Source organism: Camelus dromedarius, chromosome 19 (assembly GCF_036321535.1).
Source record: "Camelus dromedarius isolate mCamDro1 chromosome 19, mCamDro1.pat, whole genome shotgun sequence".
Lineage (NCBI taxonomy): Eukaryota > Metazoa > Chordata > Mammalia > Artiodactyla > Camelidae > Camelus > Camelus dromedarius.
In genome coordinates, this window is record NC_087454.1 from 20,374,521 (window position 1) to 20,397,813 (window position 23,293).

The following is a 23,293-nucleotide window of genomic DNA, read 5'->3' on the forward strand; positions in this document are numbered from 1 at the left end:
CCAGTTGCAGTTCTTGGCTGTCACGTGCTTTCCCGACTTAGCTGGGCCAGGGGAGGAGCAAGGTCCAGAGTCAAATATGCTCCAAGCCCGAGGTTGACCAGAAGGGAGCAGGCAGACAGACGGGTCTGATCCCTCTGGGGTGCTCCAGCCATGAGGCTCCTCCTGGGGCTGATCTGGGCATCTGGCTTCTTCGCCTTGTCTCTGCAGAAGCCCAGGTCCTGGAGGCAGGATGCTGGGTGCTTGAGCAGGGCCAGGGTTGGCGAGCGGACAGCAGGCGCAGGGGGACCTGATTCAGGAGCCAGGGGTAGAGGGGCCCTAGTGGAGGCTGGCTGCTGACCCTCGCCTGTTCTTCCCAGGTTGCTCCTGTTTTCTCCTTCTGTGGTTCACCTAGGGGTCCCCCTGTCGGTGGTGGTGCAGCTCCAGGATGCTCCTCCCGGGCAGGTAGTGACAGGATCAGTGTTCCTGAGAAACCCGTCCAACCATCGTCACCTCTGTTCTGCGGAGGTGGATTTCACCCTCAACTCAGAGAAAGACTTCATACTTCTCAGCCTCCCGGTAACTGGCCACGACGCCCTCTTGTTTCTGCCCAGCATCTCCTACTCTGTTCTCCTCTGTCTTCTTGTAAATGTCTTTGTCTTCTCACTGGCCCCTCTCTCCTTCTCCCACCTAGTCATCTTCCCTGTTTCTGTCTCAGTCTCTCTTTTTCCTTCTGCTCTGTCTCTGACCTGCTCCCTCTCCTGTTCCCTTTTGTGACAGATCTCCCTGAAGGATGCGAAGGACTGTGGCCTCCATCTCCTCCGCAGAGCCCCCGAGGTGCAGCTGGTGGTCCAGTCGTCATGGCTGAAGAACTATCTGTCCAAGCAGACTGACAGGCAGGGTGTCAACCTGTTCTTCTCCTCTCGCCGGGGCCACCTCTTTCTGCAGACTGACCAGCCCGTTTATAACCCTGGCCAGCGCGGTGAGTCTCGGCCCTGGGGCCTCCACCTTTCACTCCTTCCCAGCCCCCTGAGTGAGAGCACCGGGAAGGTGCCCCACAGGAAGGCTGCTTTGCAAATCTTTGTTCTCCTCCTCATCACTCCCTGGAAGGGGTGGGGGGCCCAGGGCCCACCCTCCGTTGGCACGTGGCGTCCCGCTCACCTCCTCGCCCTCCATTTCCAGTTCGGTACCGAGTCTTTGCTCTGGATCAAAAGATGCGCCCATCCACTGATACCCTCACAGTCATGGTGGAGGTGAGTTCCCTACCTCTGACCTTCCTGACTGGCCAGGGCTGCTGCTCTGCCCTTCCATCGTGACGACTTCTACCCCCATCGCAGAACTCTTGTGGCCTCCACGTGCGGAAGAAGGAGGTGTATGCTCCCACCTCCATCTTCCAGGATGACTTTGTGATCCCAGACATCTCAGAGTAAGTGCTCCCCACCTAGGGCTTGCCCCCACCTACGCGCTGTTCCCTTGGCTTTCCACCTCCAGCACTTAGCCATCCCAAGCTCCCATCAGCCCCTGGTTCACCCCTGAGGTCCTCTTCCTAGGGAGCCAGGCCACTGGCTCTCCATGGGCCTCTTGTACACATGGGCTGAGTCTCTCCCTTGTTGTCCTCAGGCCAGGGACTTGGAAGATCTCAGCCCGATTCTCAGATAGCCTGGATTCCAACAGCAGCACCCAGTTTGAGGTGAAGAAATATGGTGAGAGCTGGAGACTCCAGGGACAAGCAGCTCCTTTCCTGCAGGGAATAAGGGGTGGGAGGAGAGAGGGTGGGGGCAAGGCAGGGGCAGGGAGATGTGGCTGCCACAGCGCAGAGGGGCAGGGAATCTTTAAAGGGCCCTTTCACAAGAGTCTGACCCTCCCTTTGCCCTGGGTCAGTCCTTCCCAACTTTGAGGTGAAGATCATTCCTGAAAAGCCCTACATCCTGACAGCGCCTGGCTTTCTCAGTGAAATCCAAGTAGACATCCAGGCCAGGTAACTGCCCCCAACCCCCAGGCTGGGCCCTGCTCCCAGGGCTCCGCATTCAGTGTGAACATGCCATGGAACCCCACTCCCCTCTCTTGCCCCAGCCCTCCTCCCTCCCAGACCATTCCATTCTTTCCTCCGGCCCTTAGCCCACCCTCTTCCGAATCTCTCTGCCACGGCAGGTACATCTATGGGAAGCCAGTGCAGGGGGTGGCATATGTGCGCTTTGGGCTCCTGGGAGAGGACGGTGAAAAGACTTTCCTTCGGGGGCTGGAGCATCAGAGCAAGGTAGGAAGGAGGGAGGGGATGCATGCGGTAGGTGAGGAGAGGGAGGGAGGGTGAGGATGTGAGGCTGAAGACTCAAGGTCTCTTCTCATCCCATGTCCTGTCTTCTTTGCCCCAGCTGATAGATGGCCAGTGTCGCATTTCCCTCTCAAAGGCTGAGGTTCAGGGTGCGCTGGAGAAGCTGAGTATTAATATTAATGACCTCCCAGGGCAGCGCCTCTATGTGGCAGCCTCCATCATTGAGTCACCAGGTGAGTGGCTTCCCCTGGTTATAAGCCCAGACCCTCGCCTCTGACCTCTGAGCTGACCCTCTGTTCTCCAGCACTGACACCGCCTTCTTCCCCTCATCTGGGACCCAAAGCCAGGAAAGACCCAGGAGACTATCTCTCTCCAACTGCATTTCTGGGTGGTTTCTGGGGAAGGGGTACCTTCCTCCCATCTCAATTTATTTTTTTTTTTTACCCAAACATCCATCCATCCACCCATCCATCCAATCATCCATCCATCCATCCATCAGACACATGTTACATACCATCTGTGTGCTGGGCCCTGTGTTGGCCTCGGCAAACGTAGAGACCAACAGGAGGTGGCCTGTCCCCTGAAGTGTTCAGTCTTGTGGGTGGGAAACACTCGAGCAGCCTCCCGCTGGCTCTTCTTCCCCTGTCTTCTTGGGTCTCTGTCCTCCACCTCCCTCCACCCTGTGTCTTGCAGGAGGGGAGATGGAGGAGGCAGAGCTCACATCCTGGCGTTTTGTGTCATCTCCCTTCTCCTTGGATCTGAGCAAAACCAAGCGACACCTTGTGCCTGGGGCCCCCTTTCTGCTCCAGGTTTCTTCTGGAAGGGGGAGGATGGGCGGTGGAGGGAGGGGGTGGTCAGGAGGACACAGGGTCTCACTGCCCACTCTTTCCCCTGCCCCTCCCGCACCTACCTAGGCCCTGGTCCGCAACATATCAGGCTCCCCAGCCCTTGGCATTCCCGTCAAAGTTTCTGCCAAGTTGTCTTCTGGATCTTCTTCTAAAAACCAGGACTTTCAACAAAACACCGACAGGAGCGGCCAAGTCATTGTTCCCATTGCTGTCTCCCCAACCACCTCAGAAGTGCAGCTCTTGGTAGGACTCCTCCTCACGGGAGAGGGAGGAGAAGGAGAGAGGGTTCCCGAGCTGAGAGGAGATGTTGGGTACCTGAGTCTTTGCCACTGACCCTGCCACCCTGGCCCCCTCTTCAGGTGTCTGCAGGCTCCACCCACCCCATCACAGGCAGGCTCACCGTGAGAGCCCCTTCGTCACGAAGCTCCGGGTTTCTGTCCATTGAGCAGCTGAATCCTCAACCCCCTAAAGTCGGGGACACCATTAACCTAAACCTGCGAGCCGTGGGCATCAGTGGGAACAGCTTCTCTCATTTCTACTACATGGTGTGCATGCGCTGGGTTGTAGCAGAGGATGGGTGCAGGAGGGTCTCAGGCAGGAAAGGACCCTTGGGGTCGGGTAGCAGTTTCAGGGCTGAGGATGTGCAGTGAAGAAGACCCCACTCTTGCCCCAGATCCTGTCCCAGGGCCAGATCGTGTCTGTGCATCGAGAGCCCAGGAGGACACTGACCTCCGTCTCCGTATTTGTGGACCATCACCTGGCACCCTCCTTCCACCTGGTGGCCTTCTACTATCATGGGGGCCTCCCGGTGGCCAATTCCCTGCGAGTGGACGTTCAGGCTGGGGACTGTGAGGGCAAGGTAACTGGCATTGGGAGAGACAGCATGCATGTGTATATTGGGGGGAGGTTAAGAGAGAAAGAAGACAGGGTGATTGCAAACAAGGTGTGGGTCTAGTTTGGGGTGCACTGGGGAAGCACATGACTGAAATCTCTCTCTACTCTGACTGCCCTCTACCTCCTGCCTCTGCCAGCTGGAGCTGAACGTGGATGGTAGCAAGGAATACCGTCCTGGGGATACTATAAAGCTCCACCTGCAGACAGATTCTCCAGCCCTGGTGGCACTGGGAGCTGTGGACATGGCTCTGTATGCTGTGGGCGGCAAGTCCCAGAAACCCCTTGACATGGTCAAGGTTTGTCAAGCCCCTCTCCCTCATCCTCCATCCCCTCCATCCTCATTATCCTGCCGCTTTGAGCCCTGGGCCCAGCCCCTAGATCTCACTCATGGCTCCTCCCAGTCTTCCCGCAGGCCTTGGCCCCCGTGGACTCTATCCCCCTCTTTCGGATTTGTCCATACCCTGCCTTCTCACCTGGAGCTGAGTGGCCGACGTGTCCCACAGCCACACCTGTCTCTGCAACATCTCTGCCTTTTCTCACCAGGTCTTCGAAGCTATGAACAGCTATGACCTTGGCTGTGGTCCTGGGGGTGGGGACAGTGCCCTTCAGGTGTTTGAGGCAGCTGGTCTGGCCTTTTCTGATGGAGACCAATTGACCTCTACCAGAAAGAGTGAGCACAGAGGAGGAGGGGACGTGGGTGGTGGGAAGATGGGGAGGAAGTGGGGCTGGAGGGGGTAAGACAGGAAGAGGAGGGGTGAGAAGGGCTGGGCTGGGAGAGGGAGCAAGGAGAGAGGGTGGGAGGCCACATAACCCCCACGGCTGGCTGCAGTCCTTCTCTCTACCAGGTCTGAGCTGTCCCAAGGAGACAAAAACCCGGAAAAAGAGAAACGTGAACTTCCAAAAGGCAATTCAGGAGAAGCGTGAGTTGTGGGTGCCTGTGAAACCCTCTACTTGGGCCCCAGGATCAGGGTGGGGTTTGGCCTGTCGGCTCCTTGGCTTCTGGGCAAGCCAGTACCTGGTGCTCAGGGCCAGAGACCCAAGTCCCAAGGTTGAAGGTGAGCAGGCGGGAGGCACTCTCCTTCGGCCTCTCTGGAGTTCCTGGTCCCTCAGGGTGAGTCCTTGTGCATCTTGAGGTCAGGCTGGGAGATGAGGCATGTCTCCTTTTTGTTCCCTCCTGCTCACCCTCATCTGGCCCCACAGTGGGCCAGTACGCTTCCCCCATGGCCAAGCGCTGCTGCCAGGATGGGCTGACGCGACTGCCCATGGCACGCACCTGTGAGCAGCGGGTGGCTCGTGTGAAGCAGCCGGACTGCCGGGAGCCCTTCCTGTCCTGCTGCCAGTTTGCTGAGGGCCTGCGCAAGAAGCTCCAGTCCAAGGACCAGGCGGGCCTTGCCCGAGGTGAGGGGCTGGATAGGGCCAGAGGACTGGCAGGGGCAGCTGGAGGGGCAGAACAGCCCCTCCTCATTGCCCTCCACTGTGGTCCCCCAGCCATGGAGATCCTGCAGGAGGAGGAACTGATCGATGAAGATGACATCCCCGTGCGCAGCTTCTTCCCTGAGAACTGGCTCTGGAGAGTGGAGACAGTAGACCGCTCCTTCCAGTGAGAGCGTGTGGTGGGCCTGGCCTTGTCTCTGGGAGGTGTCTGGGATCAGCCCGGGGCGTGACAGAGTGTGTCATCTTTCCCACTGCAGATTGGCACGGCCGCTCCCTGACTCTCTGACCACGTGGGAGATCCATGGCGTGAGCCTGTCTAAAAGCACAGGTGCAGTCACCCTGTGGGGGCCTATGGCCTTCCTCTGCCATGCCACCTTGACAAGGCTCCCTTTGCTCTTGGTATGGGATGGTGGGGCAGAGACACGAAGTCGGCACGCCATGCACCAGGCCCGAGAAGCCAGAGAGTAGGGACAGGACGGGGCGGAGCTAGGACCCCGATGCTGTGATGCCCCCAGGCCTCTCATATCTGCCCCCTCCATCCATCAGGCTTGTGTGTGGCTACTCCTGCCCGGGTCCGAGTATTCCGGGAATTCCACTTGCACCTCCGCCTGCCTGTCTCTGTTCGCCGCTTTGAGCAGCTTGAACTGCGGCCTGTCCTCTACAACTATCTGGATGCAGATATGACCGTGAGGCCCCTTGGGAGCCTGAGCGTTCGGAGGTAGGGGGTAGGCAGGTGAGGGGTGGGGAGCCTAACTGGGCTGGGGCTCTGGCCCTCCCCATCTTTCTGTCCCCAGGTGAGCGTCCACGTGTCCCCAGTGGAGGGGCTGTGCCTGGCTGGGGGCGGAGGGCTAGCCCAGCAGGTGCTGGTGCCTGCGGGCTCTGCCCGGCCCGTGGGCTTCTCTGTGGTACCCACAGCGGCTGCAGCTGTGCCCGTTAAGGTGGTGGCCCGAGGATCCTTGGAGTTCCCTGTGGGGGACGCAGTATCTAAGGTTCTACAAATTGAGGTGAATGGAACACCCCTGAATCTTAGGTCCCCAGGCTCCCAGAATTAACCCCCACAACCCTGAGCCCCTCTCTACTGGCCAGACCAGAGACCCAAATCCGATGCTCTGGTCTGTTTGCGTCTTCTATAATTCTGATCCGACTCTGCCCCTGAAGTTCAAACTCCAAGTCCTGAGGAGTCTGCATTGGGAGGGGCAGGCTGTGGTCCTGTGTGATCTCTCACAGCTGTGTTTCCCCTGAGACAGAAGGAAGGGGCCATTCACAGGGAGGAGATGGTCTATGAACTCAACCCCCTGGGTGAGTGACCCCCACCCCCAGCCATCAGTGTCCTAAGAGGGTTGTAGGTGGCAGGGGATGTAGACAGCAGGACAGATTACCAACTTCTGTCATCTCCCCAGACCCCCGAGGCCGGACCTTGGAAATTCCTGGCAACTCTGATCCCAATATTATCCCTGATTCAGATTTCAGGAGCTTTGTCAGGGTCACAGGTGAGAGTGTCCTCCCGTCCCTTCCCAGTGGCCCCCCCTTGGAGTCATGTGAAACCTATAGACCTGTTTGATCCCATGACACCATGATCCTCTGACCCTGGGTCCCCCGACCTGCTCTCTGATCCTTAACCCTTTCCCTCCCCTATAGCCTCAGATGCATTGGACACTTTGGGCTCTGAGGGGGCCTTGTCACCAGGAGGCCTGGCCTCCCTCCTGAGGCTTCCCCAGGGCTGCGGGGAACAAACCATGGTCCTCTTGGCTCCAACATTGGCTGCTTCCCGCTACCTGGACAAGACAGAGCAATGGAGCAAGTTGCCCCCTGAGACCAAGGACCGCGCTGTGGACCTGATCCAGAAAGGTTCTGGGCGCAGTAGCAAGCAGGAACTGGGGCCAGGAGAGGGCAATTAATGGAGGCTAGGCAGCCCAGGTGGCTGGAAGGGGGAAGAGAGAGGGTGCCCAATGGAAATGGGGAGCACGGCATCGGGCACAAATAGTGGGAGAGTCAGTGTCACCTCAGTAGCCACCTCTTCTCTCCAAGGCTACACGCGGATCCAGGAGTTTCGGAAAACAGATGGTTCCTATGGGGCTTGGTTAAAACGGGACAGCAGCACCTGGTGAGGTTGGGAGAGAGGTTCTGGGTTTCCGAAAGGGTCCGGGGCTGGTGGGGGCAGAGCCAGGTACAGTGGGAGGGTAAATTACCAGGTGCCTGGGGGAGTGGGGCCATGTCCCCTGTAGAAACCAGTCTCTATCCCCAGCCATTCCTTTCTCCCCTCTAGGCTCACAGCCTTTGTGCTGAAGGTACTAAGTTTGGCCCAGGAACAGGTGGGCGGCTCACCTGAAAAGCTGCAGGAGACAGCCGAGTGGCTGCTGTCGCAGCAGCAGGATGACGGGTCATTCCAGGACCCCTGTCCAGTTATCCACAGGGAAATGCAGGTGTGGGGCTGGGAGGCTGGGCCAAGGAGCACAGGTGGGAAGAGCCTCCCAGCTCCTGACCCTCCTGGTTGACGTCTTCTCTTCCCCCCACTTCAACTAGGGGGGCTTAGTGGGAAACGATGAGACCGTGGCGCTCACAGCCTTTGTGGTCATCGCCCTTCAGCATGGGCTGGCTGTCTTCCAGGACAGGAATTCAGAGCAGTGGAGGAGAGTGGTAAGACACCCGTGCGTCTGCCCTTCGCGGGTCTCCTTTCTCCTCAGGAACCCAGGTGTCCAGCCCCGAGACCTTCCTCCCCACTTTCTTCTAGGAAAACTCCATCTCCAGAGCAAACACATTCTTGGGAGCAAAAGTAAGTAGTGGGCTCCTGGGCACCCACGCAGCCGCCATCTCAGCCTACGCCCTGTCGCTGACCAAGGCCCCTGAGGACCTGCGGGATGTTGCCCACAACAACCTCATGGCCATGGCCCAGGAGACTGGTGGTGAGGGAGCCTGGGGCTCGGGGGACCTTGGGAACCTTGAGTGTGCCCACAGGGGGAAATTGAATGAAGGAAGGCCCCCAGATGGAATCAGGGCACGAGCAGGGATGACTGGGGTAGAATCAGGAGAGGCTGACAGGGAGCGTCAACAGCCAGGCAACTAGCATCCTCCCCCTGTTCACCTGTGGTTCTCCTTTCACTCCCAGATAACCTGTACTGGGGCTCAGTCATCAATTCTCACAGCAACGTCCTGTCACCCACCCTGGCTCCTCGCAGCCCAGCAGACCCCATGCCCCAGGCCCCAGCCCTGTGGATTGAAACCACAGCCTATGGCCTGCTGCACCTGCTGCTTCGGGAGGGCAAGGCTGAGATGGCCGACCATGCTGCGTCCTGGCTGACCCGCCAGGGCAGCTTCCGAGGGGGATTCCGCAGCACCCAGGTAGAGGCTGCCCTGGGGCTCTGAGGGATGGGTGGTTCTGAGACCAAGTGCCTGAGTCCTGGCCCAACATCCCCAGGACACGGTGATCGCCCTGGATGCCCTGTCTGCATACTGGATCGCTTCCCACACCCCTGAGGAGCAGGGGCTCAATGTGACTCTCAGCTCCATGGGCCGCAGTGGGTTCAAGTCCCACACGTTGCAGCTGACCAACCACCAAGTTCAGGGACTGGAGGAGGAGCTGCAGGTGAACCCTTCCCTCACCTGGGTTTCCAGGACACCTGGGCCTACCTCAGCCAGGCCAGAAGCCATCCCTGGGCCCCGCCCCCATAGAATCCCCAGGGCACCTCTTTCTGATATCTTTGCTGGAAGTCTTACTGGCTGTGTGATCTTGAGAAAGTCACCAAGCCTCTGCGCTTCCTTTTTCTCGTCTGAAAATGATGCATGCAAAGTCTACCCCACAGGGGTTTTAGGAGGCAGCAGTGAGAGAATGCATGTGAAAGTGGAAACTTTGTGGAAATGTGAGATGGGGAGCAGAGGTGGGGTCGTTTTTCGGGAGGAGGTAAATTAGAGCAACAAACAGTGTGCCCTCTGACATCTCTTTCCCTTTTTTGTTTCTGAAAGTTTTCCTTGGGCAGCAAGATTAATGTGCAGGTGGGAGGAAACAGCAAAGGAACCTTGAAGGTGAGAGCTGGCTGGATGCCTGGAGCCAGCAGGATGAAGCTGGGGTCTTGAGTGGGAGACCTGTGGGCACGCCAGGGCTGGCATCCCCTGTGCTCTACCCTGGGCACTTCCCCACTACTCTGGTCTCCACTCTTTCTGGGCACCTGTTGTTCCCTTTACCCCCTCGGTGCTGATGCTCCAACACCTGGCACCTCAGTCCCAGCCTCCCTCCTGAGCTCCGGGTCCTTGTGTCCCACAGCACCTTAGACATGGTTGTGCCCTAAGCCCCTTCTTCCTCCTGCATCCCCTTGTCTGGTTGATGGTGTCCCTTCCCTGCAGGAGCCCGGCTGTCACCCCAGGGGCCATCTTAGTGCCCCTACTTCCCGAGCCCCTCATGACCCCAGTACCTCCTCCTCTGCTCCTACCCTAGCCCTGCCCACCCTCCCCAGACAGATCCACCCACCTGCACTGATCTCCTTGCCTTGAATGTGCTTCCCCTGCTTCTTGTCCCCCCTGACAAATTCATTGTCCTCCTTCAAGCCTCAGCTGGAAGCCTTTCCTGAACTTTCCATTCCAACCTCTTCTGTGCACTGTGTAGAATACTCGCCCCCAGGCCTGGTCCTTGCTTCCCACTCTCTCACCGTCTAACCCAACACCTGGGCCCATTCCCGGACTGGTCCGGGAAGGGGGTGAGAAGGGGCTGAAGGCCTCGGACTCCTTAGCTCAGGGAGGCCCCTTTGGTGTGGCTCTGGAGAGAGCTCTGTGGCCCCAAATGTCCTCTCTCCACCCCTTGCTGAGCCAGGTGCTTCGTACCTACAATGTCCTGAGCATGAAGAACACGACCTGCCAGGATCTTCAGATTGAAGTGACAGTCGTTGGCCACGTCGAGTACACGAGTGAGTGTTGAGGTCAGAGGCGGTGGATCCCTGAGAGGCTGGTGCCAGGACTGAGCCACGATGCTGTCCCCATGCAGTGGAGGCGAATGAAGACTACAAGGACTATGAGTATGAGGACCTGCCAGCCAGGGATGACCCAGCGGCCCATTCCCAGCCCATGATGCCCCTGCAGCTGTTTGACGGACGGAGGAACCGCCGCAGGAGGGAGGCACCCAAGGTGGCCGAGGAACAGGAATCTAGGGTGCAGTACACCGTGTGCATCTGGTGAGCTCTGGGGGTGGCCTGGGGCGCGTGGGGCACTGCTGGGCGGGGAGAGGGCAGGACCGAGGTTGGGCCAGGTGACTGCAACCTGGCACGGTTGGGACCCAGACAACAGGGTGCATCTCTCCACAGGCGGAATGGCAAGGTGGGGCTGTCGGGCATGGCCATTGCGGACATCACCCTCCTGAGTGGATTCTATGCCCTGCGGGCCGACCTGGAGAAGGTGTGGCCAGCTGCCCAGAGGGGCCCCTTGTGCCCTTGGGAGCCCTGCTCCATCCCCACAAGGCCCCCAGCTGCTGAGCCCGGTCATGCGCAGGGCCCAGGACTGCCTCCCTGTGACCGGCTCCCCTTCCCCACAGCTGACCTCCCTCTCTGACCAGTACGTGAGTCACTTTGAGACCACGGGGCCCCACGTCCTGCTGTACTTCGACTCGGTGAGCAGGGAGGATGACGGGAGGCACGCATGGCACTGGGTTTCCTGAGCTGGTGCTGAGGTTTCCCAGGAAGCAGCTGTACCTGCGGCTAGTGCTCTTAGAGAGAACTTGTGATGTGAGCAGGGAGATGGCGCAAGAGTGCCCCGGGGCAGTTAGGGGGGCACCGGGTAGGGGGGCCGGTGCCTGCCCGCGGGCAGGGCCAGTGCCAGTCAGCAGGGAAGAGCTTGAGAGTGAGCCTCTCGTAAAGCTGAATTCATTCAGTTTGAGGAGCTACTTTTGTTTTGTTCTCTTGTTGACCTTCCCGTTTTGTTTTTTTTTTTTTTAATATGAAAGTATATTTTGATTTTTAAAATGATAATGGTCCTAGATGAGTTGTTTTTGTTTTTTCGTGGCCTTATTTGGCTAAAACAGAGAGTTATCAACCCTCTGATGGCCCTCCAAAAATGGTTTTTGAACATTTTCTCTAACCTCTTGGAGAAAATGTGAAAAAGGCATGTTAACACTTAGCCAGGTGTTTGTGGATCAGGGAAGACCCTCCCTGCCCAGTGCATGCAGAGGGCACAGACCCTGTTAGCTTGAGAAGCCAGGCAGAGGAGTCTGGTTGAACACAGTGGAAAATGAGGAACCAGGAAGATTTCAAGGCAGGGAGCTAACTGCAGCTTAGGATGGAGACTAGCAGGGTACCAGGCTGGACTGGACTGGTGTGGGCATGAGAAGAAGTTTCTGGGCCTGAATATGTGTGGTGGGGTCACAGGGGCCGGGCAGAGTGGCAGCACCTGCCCTTAGGTTGCGGCAGACTAAGGGAGACCTTAGTTGTATCAGTGCCCAAGTGAGGCTGTCAAGAGGATAAGTGGGTGGGAGAATGGGGGAGGGGGCAGGCTGAGTGAATTTGGAGAATTTAATACAGCCTGTAAAAATCTTAATGCAAGAAGAAGGCTGAATGTTTGGTTCGGGAATCACCAGCCTGGGAAATTTTGGGGAGAACCAGGGAGCCATGTGACCTCCACGGGGGAGCGCAGAGGAGGGGAAGGCCGGCGGCTGAGACTGTGCCTCTGGGAGGGCGGAGGAGGAGGGAATGTCAGGAATGATCAGATCAGAAGCTGGGTGGTCGGGAAGCTAACCCTGAGCTTAGGAGAATGTGTCCATGATGTGAGACCCTGCAGAGGGGCCCGGGGCACTGGGGACTGGGATAAGAGCACCATGCAGGCAGTGAAGTCAGCAGAGACCTTGGGGAGCAGCTTTTAGAAATCCGGAGGCTGGAAGGTAACCAAGTGTGAAGGACACTGGAGCTGAGATAACAGGAACCAAACAGAGACAGGCCAAGGAAACACATCACAGCAGCCTGTGGGGCCCTGACCTCTCCTCCTCCCCACCTTCCCCTACAACGCCAGGTCCCCACCTCCCGGGAGTGTGTGGGCTTTGGAGCTGTGCAGGAGGTGCCCGTGGGGCTGGTACAGCCGGCCAGCGCCGTCCTATATGACTACTACAACCCCGGTGAGCACTTCGGCAACACTCGGGAGGTTTGGAATAGGTGGCGGTGAAGGGTGACAGGGGAGTCCTGTGGCTCCATGGGACCGGGAGGCAGAGAAGGGGGCATGCACCCTAACTCTCCCCTCTGTGCTCTTCTCCAGAGCACAAATGTTCTGTGTTTTATGGGGCACCAACTAAGAGCAAACTCTTGTCCACGTTGTGCTCTGCCGACGTCTGCCAGTGTGCTGAGGGTGAGACCCAGGGCCTGGGGGCCGGGGTGGGAAGACGGTATGGTTGGGGTCGACACTCTCTCATCTGGGCCCCTGATTTCAGGGAAGTGCCCTCGACAGCGCCGGGCCCTGGAGCGGGGGCTGCAGGAGGTAGATGGTTACAGGATGAAGTTTGCCTGCTACTTTCCCCGCGTGGAGTATGGTCAGTCTTCCTGCCCCGGCCCCAGGCCCAGCCCTGGCCCTGGCCCATCCTAAGGGTCTCTCTGATTGTGCCTGCTCCTCTCAGGCCCCCGGGCAGCCTTTCTGCTCTGCACTGAGGGCAACTAACCTCCCCTCCCTTCTCCTGAACTCCCTCGTAGGCTTCCAGGTTAAGGTTCTCCGAGAAGATGGCAGAGCTGCTTTCCGCCTCTTTGAGATCAGCATCATCCAAGTCCTGCACTTCAGTAAGAAGGGGATGGATAAGTGGGCAGGGCTGTGGGGATACAGGGGAGCTTTGGGGCCTGGCCGCTTGGAATAGTGAAATTTCAGCCAAATCTGAGCTCAGATCACCTCAGCCTCTTAGAAGCTCTGGGCTTGTCCATAAATAGAAAAGCAGTCACACTTCCTTGCTGGGAGTGGTGGGTCAGATGAGAGGCTTGACAAAGAGGCAAAGCCCCTGTCCCGCACCTTCTCCTCCCCCGTGACAATGCTTGTGGATGTGATCCCCTCAGCCAAGGATGCCAAGGCCAAGGCTGGTCAGACCCGAAACTTCCTGGTTCGAGCCTCTTGCCGCCTTCGTTTGGAACCTGGGAAAGAATATTTGATCATGGGTCTGGACGGGAGCACCTATGACCTCAAGGGAGAGTGAGTTCTCTGGGCCCCTTGGTCTCTTGCTCTCCTCATACCTCACGCCGAACCCGTGCCCCCTCTGAAGCGAGGTGCCTCTCATGCTCTGCCACCTGAGCATTGCCCTGCCCCCTACTGACTGCCCCTTTGCCCCTACAGCCCCCAGTACCTGCTGGACTCGAACAGCTGGATCGAGGAGATGCCCTCAGAGCGCCTGTGCCGGAGCAGCCGCCAACGGGCAGCCTGTGCCCAGCTCAACGACTTCATCAATGAGTACAGCACCCAGGGCTGCCAGGTGTAGCAGCTGCCCTCCCGCCTGCCCCGGGAGGAGCCTGAGCCAGGGAAAGCTCACGCCTGGATGGGTGCTGTGCCCAGTCCCCTGAACATAGCCCCAGGCAGGACTGGGGACTCAATAAAGGCCTTTGGCAGCAAAGTGTCAGTGTGCCTCTCCAGGGCTGGGACCAGTGTCCCCACCGCCCCTTCCAGGTTTGGGGGGCCCAGGCCAGGGGTTGCATAATCTTAGGCTGTCAGAGCTGAGGTGACCCTTGCAGTGTCCAGCTCTGCCTGAACCCTACCCCACACCCCCACAGATGACTCCCTCGGAGCTCAGTCTCTCATAGGACCACCCCAAGCAGACTTGTGACCCAATAGATCACCCTGCACTCTGGGGATCCAATGTCCACACCAAGGCCAGACTGCACCCAGGCAGTCCGTCACTGCGGCCTTCGGCGGGGCTCGTGCTCACCAGCACCTCAGCCCTTCTGCCTCGGGAGCAGTGTCCAGCCACACGTCTCCCACTCTGGCCTCATGCAGCTGGCAGTCGAGACCTGGCCCGTTTGGCACTCAATCCCTTAATTAGCCGCATTATGTAACTCTCCCAGAAGGTTGTGCAATCCTCAGGTCAATGATGTCTGCATCTAGAGGCTGATTTTAAACAAACCAAAAGGCCGACTTTGGTGTATTTGTTAATTCTCTGCAGGGACTGCTATTCTACTGGGGTCAACCCTTGCCACCTGCCTGTCCGGCTCTTCCCATTGGGTGGCACTCCTTGGGTCTTCAAGGCTGACCTAGAAGTTCATTGAGAAATTTGCTGAAGATTGGCTAATAAAGCAAGAGCCTACAAGAGACCCACTTTAGGGTGAAGGACACACATAGATTGAAAGTGAGAGGATGGAGAAATTTGATGAGTTCAATTTTGATGGAAACAGAGAGCACAACAGCCTGCCATTCAACCATTTAACAGAAATTTGTGGAATTCTCCCTCCATGCCATGCCTCGTGACAGGCCCCCACCCTCCATGAAAGGTGTGATGTCAGGGAGCTGCAAGGTCCTGTGCGGCACAGAGTTGAGGCATCTGACTCAGTCTGGGGGTATGTGAGGAGTTCAGGGGAGGCTTCCTGGAGGAAGTGACATCTAAGTTAGATTCTGAAGGATAAAGAGTAGGGATAGATGAGAGTGTTTGAGGTAGAAGAAAATATAAAAGGCCTAGAGGCTGGGGACAGGACAGGGCACATTTGGGGCACGGCATGTAGACATTCATGTCTGGAATTTCGATTTGGAGGTGGTATGGAACAGATGGGGCTGGCAAGGTAAATGGTGTCAGTTCATGAAGGGATGGTCACAAGCATGCCAGCATTCCAGGTCTCTCTCCTTTTGAGTGGAGGCCCCCTCCTATCCCAATGCAGCTTTGAGAAGTCCTGACCTTCCCCAGTATTTCAGAGGCTTCCGAGGACTGTTGTTTACATGGCCCGGTTGCTGCCCATCAGATCTCTCCCAAAGGCTGATCGGCCTGGTGGTGGCATAAACCCATTTGTAAGAATGAGAGATTAAGCTAATGCTTGTGTCAAGACATGGCCTGGGGCTGGGAGGTCAACCACAAGGAAGGTACCAGCTGTTGCTGCCCAATCCCAGAAACCCCACCCCGTTTTCTCCCTCCCCACCCTAGGCATGGTTCTGGGCTGAGCCTCCTCCATCGGGACCCCCAGTGGTTAACGCTTCAAGCTAGTGGGTGGCACAGCCTTGCTTTGGTTAAATCTCTGAGCATCCCAACCCCACTGGGGTCAGTTCACAAAGCCAGGGATGGGGAATTGGGAGATGCATGGGCCTCAGATCACCTCCAAGCCATCAGCCCCACCGCTTAGATGCCCCAACCTTTCACTGAAACCTGCTGCCTCTCTTTGGCATGACCTCTCCCCAAGCCCTTCCTATAAGCCCCTCCACTGCCTCCTCACCTGTAAAAGTGGTCCCTGACAGCCCTACTTGATCCAGTGGGACCCCACCCCTTATGGCTATGGCTCCCAGAATAGGGCTGGAGCCCTGATCCCAGCTGTAGTTATCAAGTTCCCTTCTGGGGACTTTGGAATCGACGGGTATGTTCAGCGAGGAAACCCCACTTGCCCTGGGGCTAGACCTGTAACCTGTGGGCTCTAACACCGAAGGCAGCCCTGTTCTGCCTGCACCTGGAAGCACAAGCAGCTTGACTGCAGAGAGGGAGGAGGGGTCAGGAGGCAAAGAGGAGGGAGGAATGAAGAATGAGGGAGGGGCCCCGTTTCTAAAGCTTTTCTTGTCCCCTATCCCTGACCTTCCAAGGCCAATAGGTCCCTCCTACTTTCCTGCTCTTGGGTTCCAGAAGATGTATTTATAGAACAGTTGTGTTTGGCTCAAGCCAGCTCAAGTGGGTCACTTTTCCTTGCAACCAACAAGCATCAGGCACGTGGTAAGAGCTCCAAATTGGGGGACCATATAATTCTTCACCTTCAACTTTTGAGAGTGAAATGGGGCACTATTAATGATGACACTGGGGCTACAGGTATAAACTGGGATAACCCAGGCTAACCAGGATATCTGCATCCTCTACATGGAAGTTAGAAAAACACACAGATCACTTTCATCTCAGTTTGTTCTTCAGGAAATCCTGGAGGGTGTATTAGTCAGGGATTGTCATTTTCCCTCCGAGACAAACTCCAGAGCAGGAATCTGCTCTAAGGTGGGGTGGGAGCGGGAGCAGGCTCAGGCTGGAGAGTGGACACTTCTTCCTGTATGATTGACGTGTAGCCAGAAAGTGGATTCTAGCTGTTCGAGAAGGTCAGGGTTGTGTTTCCCTTCCTTTCTTCTTGATAGATGAACGGAAAAAGGCCTGCTCTTTGAAATGGGGATTTTCCAAGGCCAAGAGGACTGGTGCCATTCCAGGAATGTGCCACTTTGTGGGCGGGACAGTGGGCAGGGGCCTGAGAGAAGGACTCAAGGGAGGTCTCAGAACCGCCCAAGTAGCCAGATGGATGAGGGTCTCAAGAGCTATAAGTGGCCGGGCCAGGGCCTTGGCATGGGTCTCCAACCATGGTCCCCGTGGGGCTGCTGCTGCTGCCGCTGCTGCTGGCCCTGCTAGCCGGGGCTCGCCTGCTGTGGGGCCAGTGGAAGCTCAGGAGCCTCCACCTCCCCCCTCTTGTTCCTGGCTTCTTGCACCTGCTGCAGCCCAACCTCCCCATCTATCTACTTGGCCTGACTCAGAAACTCGGGCCTATCTACAGGGTCCGCCTTGGGCTGCAAGGTGAGAGGCTGCTCCCTCCCCGGCCCCACTGCAGCAGGGAGGGGCGGTCTGCTCCCTGCTGACCTCCTGTGTTTCCTTTCCCCAGATGTGGTGGTGCTGAACTCCAAGAGGACCATTGAGGAGGCCATGGTCAGGAAGTGGGTGGACTTCGCTGGCAGACCCCAGATACCATCCTGTAAGGGGAGGGGGCGTTTCGGGAAGAAGCAGGGGCTGTGGGAGGCAGGGAAGGGCAGGCCCATGGCTTCCTTGGTCAGTTCGACCCCCCACCCCCAACCCCTACTCACAGACAAGCTGGTGTCTCAGCACTGTGAGGACATCTCCCTGGGGGACTACTCCCTGCTCTGGAAGGCCCACAAGAAGCTCACCCGCTCTGCCCTGCTGCTGGGCATCCGCAACTCCATGGAGCCCTGGGTGGAGCAGCTGACCCAGGAGTTCTGTGAGGTAAGGCTGGACTCCCACAGTCCCCCGGGGTCAGCTTCGTCCCTCTTGGCAGGCCCCCTATTTAGTTCACGCCCCTTTTCCATAGCGCATGAGAGCCCAGGCCGGTGCCCCTGTGACCATCCAGAAGGAATTCTCTTTCCTCACCTGCAGCATCATCTGTTACCTTACCTTTGGAGACAAGGTCAAGGCTCTCTTCCTCTCACAGATGCTTGGGCCCACCCCACAGCCCCTCCCTGGCCCTCTCCTTGTCCTGAACTGAAAGGATCCCATCCTTTCCCAGCAGGAGGAGACCTTAGTACATGCCATTCATGACTGTGTCCAAGACTTGATGAAAACCTGGGACCACTGGTCCCTCCAAATGTTGGACATGGTTCCCTTTCTCAGGGTGAGGAGGCAGAGCCCCGGCACACCTGGGTCCTGGGAGAAAGGGTTGGGGGAACAGGCTTCCTTCCCAGCAGCTACACTCTCTTGCTCTCTGCCCCAGTTCTTCCCCAACCCCAGCCTCTGGAGGCTGAAGCAGGCCTTGGAGAACAGGGACCACATTGTAGAGAAGCAGCTGAGGCGGCACAAGGTGGGAACCGTGTGTGGACCGGGCTCCCCCTCAGCCCATAGCAGTGATGCTCCTGCCCCAGAGCTAGGCAGCTTCTTCGGCATCCCACCAGTCCTGGACCTGTTGCCACCCCCAGAACCCCTGCCCCAAGCCAGGTGCTCAGGCCTGCTCCTCCTCCCCTCCCCAGGAGAGCATGGTGGCCGGCCAGTGGAGGGACATGGTGGACTACATGCTCCAAGGGGTGGGGAGGCCAAGAGAGGGAGAGGGCCCTGGACAGCTCCTCGAAGGGCACGTGCATATGTCTGTGGTGGACCTTTTCATCGGTGGCACTGAGACCACGGCGATAACCCTTTCCTGGGCTGTGGCCTTCCTGCTTCACCACCCTGAGGTATGCTCTGGAGGCAGGCAAAAGGCTCCTTCCTGGCAGCCTGGCCAGGGCAGCAGGAACCCAGCTGGCTCCACCCTGATGTAGGCTGTGCTGGGGGTGGGGGTGGGGGTGGGGAGGGGCTGGGGGGATGGGATGGTTTGGGAGGGGCTTCCCTAATTGGCATGAAGTCTCCTGTGAGTTGCTCCAGGACGTGGTGGGAGGCTGGGCAGCTCCGTATAGGCCAGCGGCAGGGCTTGGACCCCTGATACCAGGCTTGACCCCTTTCCCAGATTCAGCAGCGACTGCAGGAGGAGCTGGATCATGAGCTGGGCCCCAGAGCCTCAGGTACCCGAGTCCCATTCAAGGACCGGGCTCGGCTGCCCTTGCTCAACGCCACCATCGCGGAGGTGCTGCGCCTGCGGCCCGTTGTGCCCCTGGCCTTGCCGCACCGCGCCACGCGGCCTAGCAGGTGACTCCCAAGGGGCAGGGATGAGCGGGGAAGGCCCCAGGGGTTCCCGGCCGGCCTCTAAGTGCACCCCTCCCTCAGCATCTTCGGCTATGACATCCCCGAGGGCATGGTGGTCATCCCCAACCTCCAAGGCGCCCACCTTGACGAGACGGTCTGGGAGCAGCCTCACGAGTTCCGGCCGGGTGCGTGGCGAGGCGGGGGCCCGGGGCGTGGGGGCAGCGGAGGCTGGGGCTGGCGGCCACTGAACCCCGGGTCTGTCCTTCCACCTGCAGACCGCTTCCTGGGCCCGGGCGCCAACCCCTGCGTGTTGGCGTTTGGCTGCGGGGCGCGCGTGTGCCTGGGCGAGCCGCTGGCGCGCCTGGAGCTCTTCGTGGTGCTGGTGCACCTGCTCCGGGCCTTCACGCTGCTGCCTCCCGCGGGCGCCTTGCCCTCGCTGCAACCCTATCCCTACTGCGGCCTCAACCTCAAGATACAGCCTTTCCAGGTGCGGCTGCAGCCTCGGGAGGCGGAGGCCCCGGGTCTGGGAGAGTGCCAGTGACCAGTGACAGGGCAGGACTCGTGCCAGTCACGTGCCTCAGTTTCTCCTTTTATTGCTCCCATACAAACCTCGTCCCTCCCCCCTGTAAACATGGTGCTGTGAGATCGCGGGTGGAGAAGGCTTCTGCTGACGGCTGGATGGTGAAGGTGGCCCCTGGCTCTTCTCTCAGCGCAACCCCTCAGTGCTCGGCAGTCATAGTGGGGCGCTGGAGGGGTGAGCAGCGGCTCAGCTTCCCCTGCCCAGGGGCCGGTAGCTTCTTGGTCTCAGCTTCATTTCCGTGAAGGGTATGGAGAAATCGAAGCCCTTCCAGTAGTACCAGCTCACTCCCTGGGAAGAGGGTTGTTGAAGGAGAGTCAAAGCCAGACAGCCCACCTGCTCCCACCTCTGCCCCCTTTGGGGAGATCGTTCCCAGAAATCAATCAACCATCCTCCCTCCCTTTTTTCTTCATAACCCTCGGCTACAAAGGACTGAGGCTGAATCCTGTGCTGTCCTTTTACATCCAATAAATCATCCCCTCCTCAGGATAAGTTGGTGAGATTGGCATTGTTCCATTTCACGGATGAGGGCCCAGGAGCACCTAGTGGCTCAGTGGCTTGTCCTGTCACACTGTATGTAACACACACCCCAGCAGGCCGAGCCCCAAACACCCCCAGCCCCGGGCTACCTCCCGGCCTCTCACCTGGTGATCCACTGTGCTCCCGTAGAGCCCATTGAGGTTGGCATAGTGGCAGTTCCTGTACCACCAGGCCCCGCGGTAAGAGACAGCACAGGAGATGAGCAAGTTGTTGGGGTCTCGGTCCCGGGCAGAGAAGACACTGCCGCTGTGGTAGCTCATGGAGTCCCCTGGGCAGGGAGTGGAAGGATCCGTGAGGACCTCCCCCACCCCTGCCCCACCCTCGCCCCCACCAGGCCTGCCCCCCTAGACCCGCCCCTCACCTGCGGTGCCATGGTAGCCATCCAGGTGCAGGCGGTAGTACTCAGCAGCTGAGTCTACTTGGAAGGAGTCATACTGGGCAAACACGGCCTCATCCCCATCCCGCAGGTCCACACGCAAGGAGTAGTCGCCAGCTTTGGTCAAGCTGTGCAGGGCCTCATTGCCTGGGGGTGGTGAAGTGTGCACTCATCAGGGTCCTGGTGTCCACAGGGCCCTCATCACTTCCTGGTCCCCCAATCCCTGTGAGGCACTGACCCAGCCAGAACTCCCCAGAGAGGTTCCCAAAACCGTGGGCATAGTCCTCCCAGTCCCTCCAGAAGTCTGTTTTTCCATCCATGCGGCGCTGGAACACCTGGGAAGTGGGTGGGGGCACCATCAGCCTATGCCTCCTGGCACAGCAGCCTTGCCCTGTACAGACCCCTGGGGTTCCGGCTGCCACCCACCAGCCAGCCACCCCCATCCGTCTCCATGTCACAAAACACGTTCAGGGGCCGCTCGCGGTTGCCGTTGAGGAAGATGGTGGTGGTCCTTGAAGTGCTGACCCCATTCTGCATCTCCTCCCCACAGTCCCGGGGGAAGGGGATCCGCAGTCCACCTGGGGAGAGGAGAGTGCCAGCCCAGTCCTTTCTCCAAACCCTAGACCCCTTCTACCCACTCAGCCCCCAGACCTCAGGTCCCAGCGCCTGCGCACCAGTGGTGAAGGAGGTGGACACAGGTGGAGTGAAGCTCTGGCCCCACATGGCCCGCAGCCATGTGCTGTAGGGGGTGGAGGGAAAGAGACCCGACAGCTGGTGAGAGGTGACCCCTCCTGGGAGCAGGATCTCCTGTGGAACAGACAAGGTGCAGGTCAGGGGAGAAGGAGGTGGAGCCCCACTGGGAGCGGCAGAGGTGGCACCTCCTGGACTGGAACACAAGGAGGGGAGTTGGCCAAGGGGACAGGGGCCAGGGCACCTGGATCTGTCCGCCAGGGGTGTTGAAGCTGAGTAGGTAGCCAGTCGGGGTGACTTGGGGTGCAGTCCAAGTGAGCAGGACTGTGCGGGGGGTCACTTCCTTGGCCTCCAAGTTCTGGGGGGCCTCCAGCCCTGGGCAGGGTGGAGGGATGAGAAGATGGAGACGAGGCCCCTCCTGGTTCCCTTTCACCCCCTCTCCCCCACCATCCCAGGTACCTCGCAGGCCATACCTGTGGTGAAGGTGATGCTGGCTGGGGAGGTGAGGTTGGGGCCCCGAAGGCCGCGCAGGGTGGCTGTGTAGTTGGTGTGGAGCACCAGGTCATGCAGGGGGTAGTCCACAGCACTGCCAGGGGCTGAGGCCTGTAGAGAAGGGGCTGGGAGAGGGGGTGGGGCATCAGCTTCTGCCCTGCGGAAGCCCAGCCTGCCCCTCCCGACCCTGAATAAGTCCTCTTCAGAGGCTTCAGCCCTGCTCACCCCCTGGGGCTGTGACCTTGACGTCATATGTATCCACTGGTGCCTGAGGGGGCTTCCAATGCAGCAGGGCAGATCCCTCTGTCAGGTTCAGTGCTCGCAGCTGGGTGGGGCCGTCAGGAACTGGGAGAAGGGAGGGGCCCAGAGCTGTGCCCTGCTGCTCTCCCCACCCCTCACCTCCCAAACTCTGCTGTGCCTCCCCTCCACCACTGGAGCCTCCAACCCCCCCTTTCCCCTTCTGCGTTCACTCTCAACAACCACCTGTGCCCTCATTTTCTCCTATTTCCTGCACTGTCCCATCAGCCTCACCTGTGGTAAGGAAGCCAGTGAGAGGCTCACTCTCCTCAAAGCCACGGACGGAGACCACGGTCACCTCGTAGCGAGCCCCTGGGATCAGCCCCTCTAGTTTCTGCGTCCGGGCTCGGCCGTCCACCTGCATGCTCAGTGGCTCCCCTGAAAACACAATGGGCTTGGGAGGTGGCCCAGGGAAGCAAGGAGGAACTGCAGGGTGGGCAGAGTGCAGGGCGCAGGAGGAAGGGGGCAAGCGAGGACACGGGCAAAAGGGTATCACCTCCATCTGCCAGTTGGTAGGACACTTTGAAGCTGTCCACTCTGGATGGTGGGGGTACCCAGCTGACCTTGGCTGAGGTCTCCCTGATTTCGCTGAACTGGAGGTCACGGGGGCTCTCCAGAACTGAGGGGAGACGGTGCAAAGGAATGACGGTGAGGACATGGGGCAGGGAGGTTCCCACCCCTGGATTCTCACCCCTCCTTCCTCTCCCTGGGCCCCATGCCTCCAGACATACTCACCACCACCCCTTTCCTCCAGACCTAGAAATGGAAGCCACTCTGCTGGTTCCAAGCTCTCCACCACTCACCAACCTCCCCTCTGGCTGAGACACTAGGTCCCACCTTACTATGCAACAACCCCCACTTTGGAGCAGAGGGCATATGTGCCCAGCACAGGGCCTTACCTGGGCTGAGGGTATGGGCTGTGCCCTGGATGCTGTCTGCCTTGTGGGGCCCCCTCAGTCCATACAGTGTAAGGGTATACAGGGTCCCTGGACGCAGGTCCCGGAGCACGGCCGAGCGCCGTGTCCCTGGCACCGTCAGCTCCCGCTGCAGCAGGGGACGTGGATGTGGCTCCAGGGTGCTTGGTGATGGGACCCCAAATCGGAGCAGGAAGGAGTCAAAGGCTTCATGTGGGGCTTCCCAGTTGAGCCGCAGCGAACTGGTGGTCACGTCAGTCACCGACAGGTGGGACAGGCGGGGCCCTGGCTCTCCGGGGCTCAGACCAGCAGGAGCTGGCCCTACAGAGTGGGTGGGAGAAAAGAGTTTGGAGACACAAGCACATCAGCTAGGTAACTTGGGGCAGGTCCCTTCTGCCACCTCACCTGGCCCCCATTTCCTCATCTGTAAAATGGACCTAATGAGGAGCCCGCACCCACCGGTAGGACCCATAATGGCGGCATGTGTGTGCAGAGCC

The 23,293-nt window shown here is 58.9% G+C and overlaps 3 protein-coding genes across 9 annotated transcripts in view; 2 read left to right on the forward strand and 1 right to left on the reverse strand.

Annotated features, from left to right (window-relative positions):
• Window positions 1-84: 84 nt before the first annotated feature.
• On the forward strand, window positions 85-13,972 carry LOC105087437 (complement C4A (Chido/Rodgers blood group)). The gene is made up of 41 exons (XM_031435000.2): window positions 85-215; window positions 357-555; window positions 757-958; window positions 1,159-1,229; window positions 1,314-1,402; window positions 1,597-1,679; window positions 1,858-1,954; window positions 2,128-2,233; window positions 2,349-2,481; window positions 2,942-3,057; window positions 3,163-3,339; window positions 3,456-3,641; window positions 3,770-3,955; window positions 4,128-4,286; window positions 4,534-4,660; window positions 4,836-4,910; window positions 5,191-5,388; window positions 5,479-5,590; window positions 5,682-5,752; window positions 5,971-6,110; window positions 6,219-6,428; window positions 6,672-6,723; window positions 6,825-6,914; window positions 7,063-7,272; window positions 7,453-7,528; window positions 7,691-7,847; window positions 7,948-8,061; window positions 8,156-8,327; window positions 8,531-8,763; window positions 8,840-9,007; window positions 9,385-9,444; window positions 10,226-10,319; window positions 10,397-10,583; window positions 10,713-10,803; window positions 10,940-11,014; window positions 12,406-12,508; window positions 12,646-12,735; window positions 12,818-12,916; window positions 13,074-13,157; window positions 13,425-13,557; window positions 13,699-13,972. Exons 1-41 carry the CDS (start codon window positions 151-153, stop codon window positions 13,838-13,840), a joined length of 5,232 nt encoding a protein of 1,743 aa, XP_031290860.2. The 5' UTR covers window positions 85-150; the 3' UTR covers window positions 13,841-13,972.
• Window positions 13,973-16,374: 2,402 nt separating this feature from the next.
• Window positions 16,375-19,979, forward strand: LOC105087514 (steroid 21-hydroxylase). 5 transcript variants are annotated; one of them, XM_031435008.2, is made up of 10 exons: window positions 16,375-17,086; window positions 17,172-17,261; window positions 17,373-17,527; window positions 17,613-17,708; window positions 17,808-17,912; window positions 18,012-18,098; window positions 18,265-18,465; window positions 18,735-18,913; window positions 18,992-19,095; window positions 19,186-19,979. In XM_031435008.2, the coding sequence occupies exons 1-10, from the start codon at window positions 16,876-16,878 to the stop codon at window positions 19,449-19,451; spliced, it is 1,494 nt and encodes a 497-aa protein (XP_031290868.2). In that variant the 5' UTR covers window positions 16,375-16,875; the 3' UTR covers window positions 19,452-19,979. The 5 variants fall into 5 exon arrangements, with proteins under 5 accessions (XP_031290868.2, XP_064332406.1, XP_064332404.1 ...); XM_064476336.1 differs by having other exon boundaries at window positions 17,811-17,912; XM_064476334.1 differs by having other exon boundaries at window positions 17,172-17,527; window positions 17,811-17,912.
• TNXB (tenascin XB) overlaps window positions 19,479-23,293 on the reverse strand; it is a 50,394-nt gene continuing 46,579 nt past the window's right edge. For all 3 annotated transcript variants that reach the window (XM_064476331.1, XM_064476330.1, XM_064476332.1), the window contains 12 exons: window positions 22,782-23,117; window positions 22,379-22,501; window positions 22,117-22,260; window positions 21,811-21,930; window positions 21,567-21,710; window positions 21,338-21,468; window positions 21,078-21,210; window positions 20,830-20,981; window positions 20,642-20,738; window positions 20,389-20,550; window positions 20,132-20,295; window positions 19,479-19,778 (listed from right to left, as the gene is read on the reverse strand). In XM_064476331.1, the coding sequence (XP_064332401.1) occupies window positions 19,677-19,778; window positions 20,132-20,295; window positions 20,389-20,550; window positions 20,642-20,738; window positions 20,830-20,981; window positions 21,078-21,210; window positions 21,338-21,468; window positions 21,567-21,710; window positions 21,811-21,930; window positions 22,117-22,260; window positions 22,379-22,501; window positions 22,782-23,117 (1,808 nt within the window). In that variant the 3' untranslated portion in view covers window positions 19,479-19,676. The remainder of the gene's footprint in view (window positions 19,779-20,131; window positions 20,296-20,388; window positions 20,551-20,641; window positions 20,739-20,829; window positions 20,982-21,077; window positions 21,211-21,337; window positions 21,469-21,566; window positions 21,711-21,810; window positions 21,931-22,116; window positions 22,261-22,378; window positions 22,502-22,781; window positions 23,118-23,293) is intronic.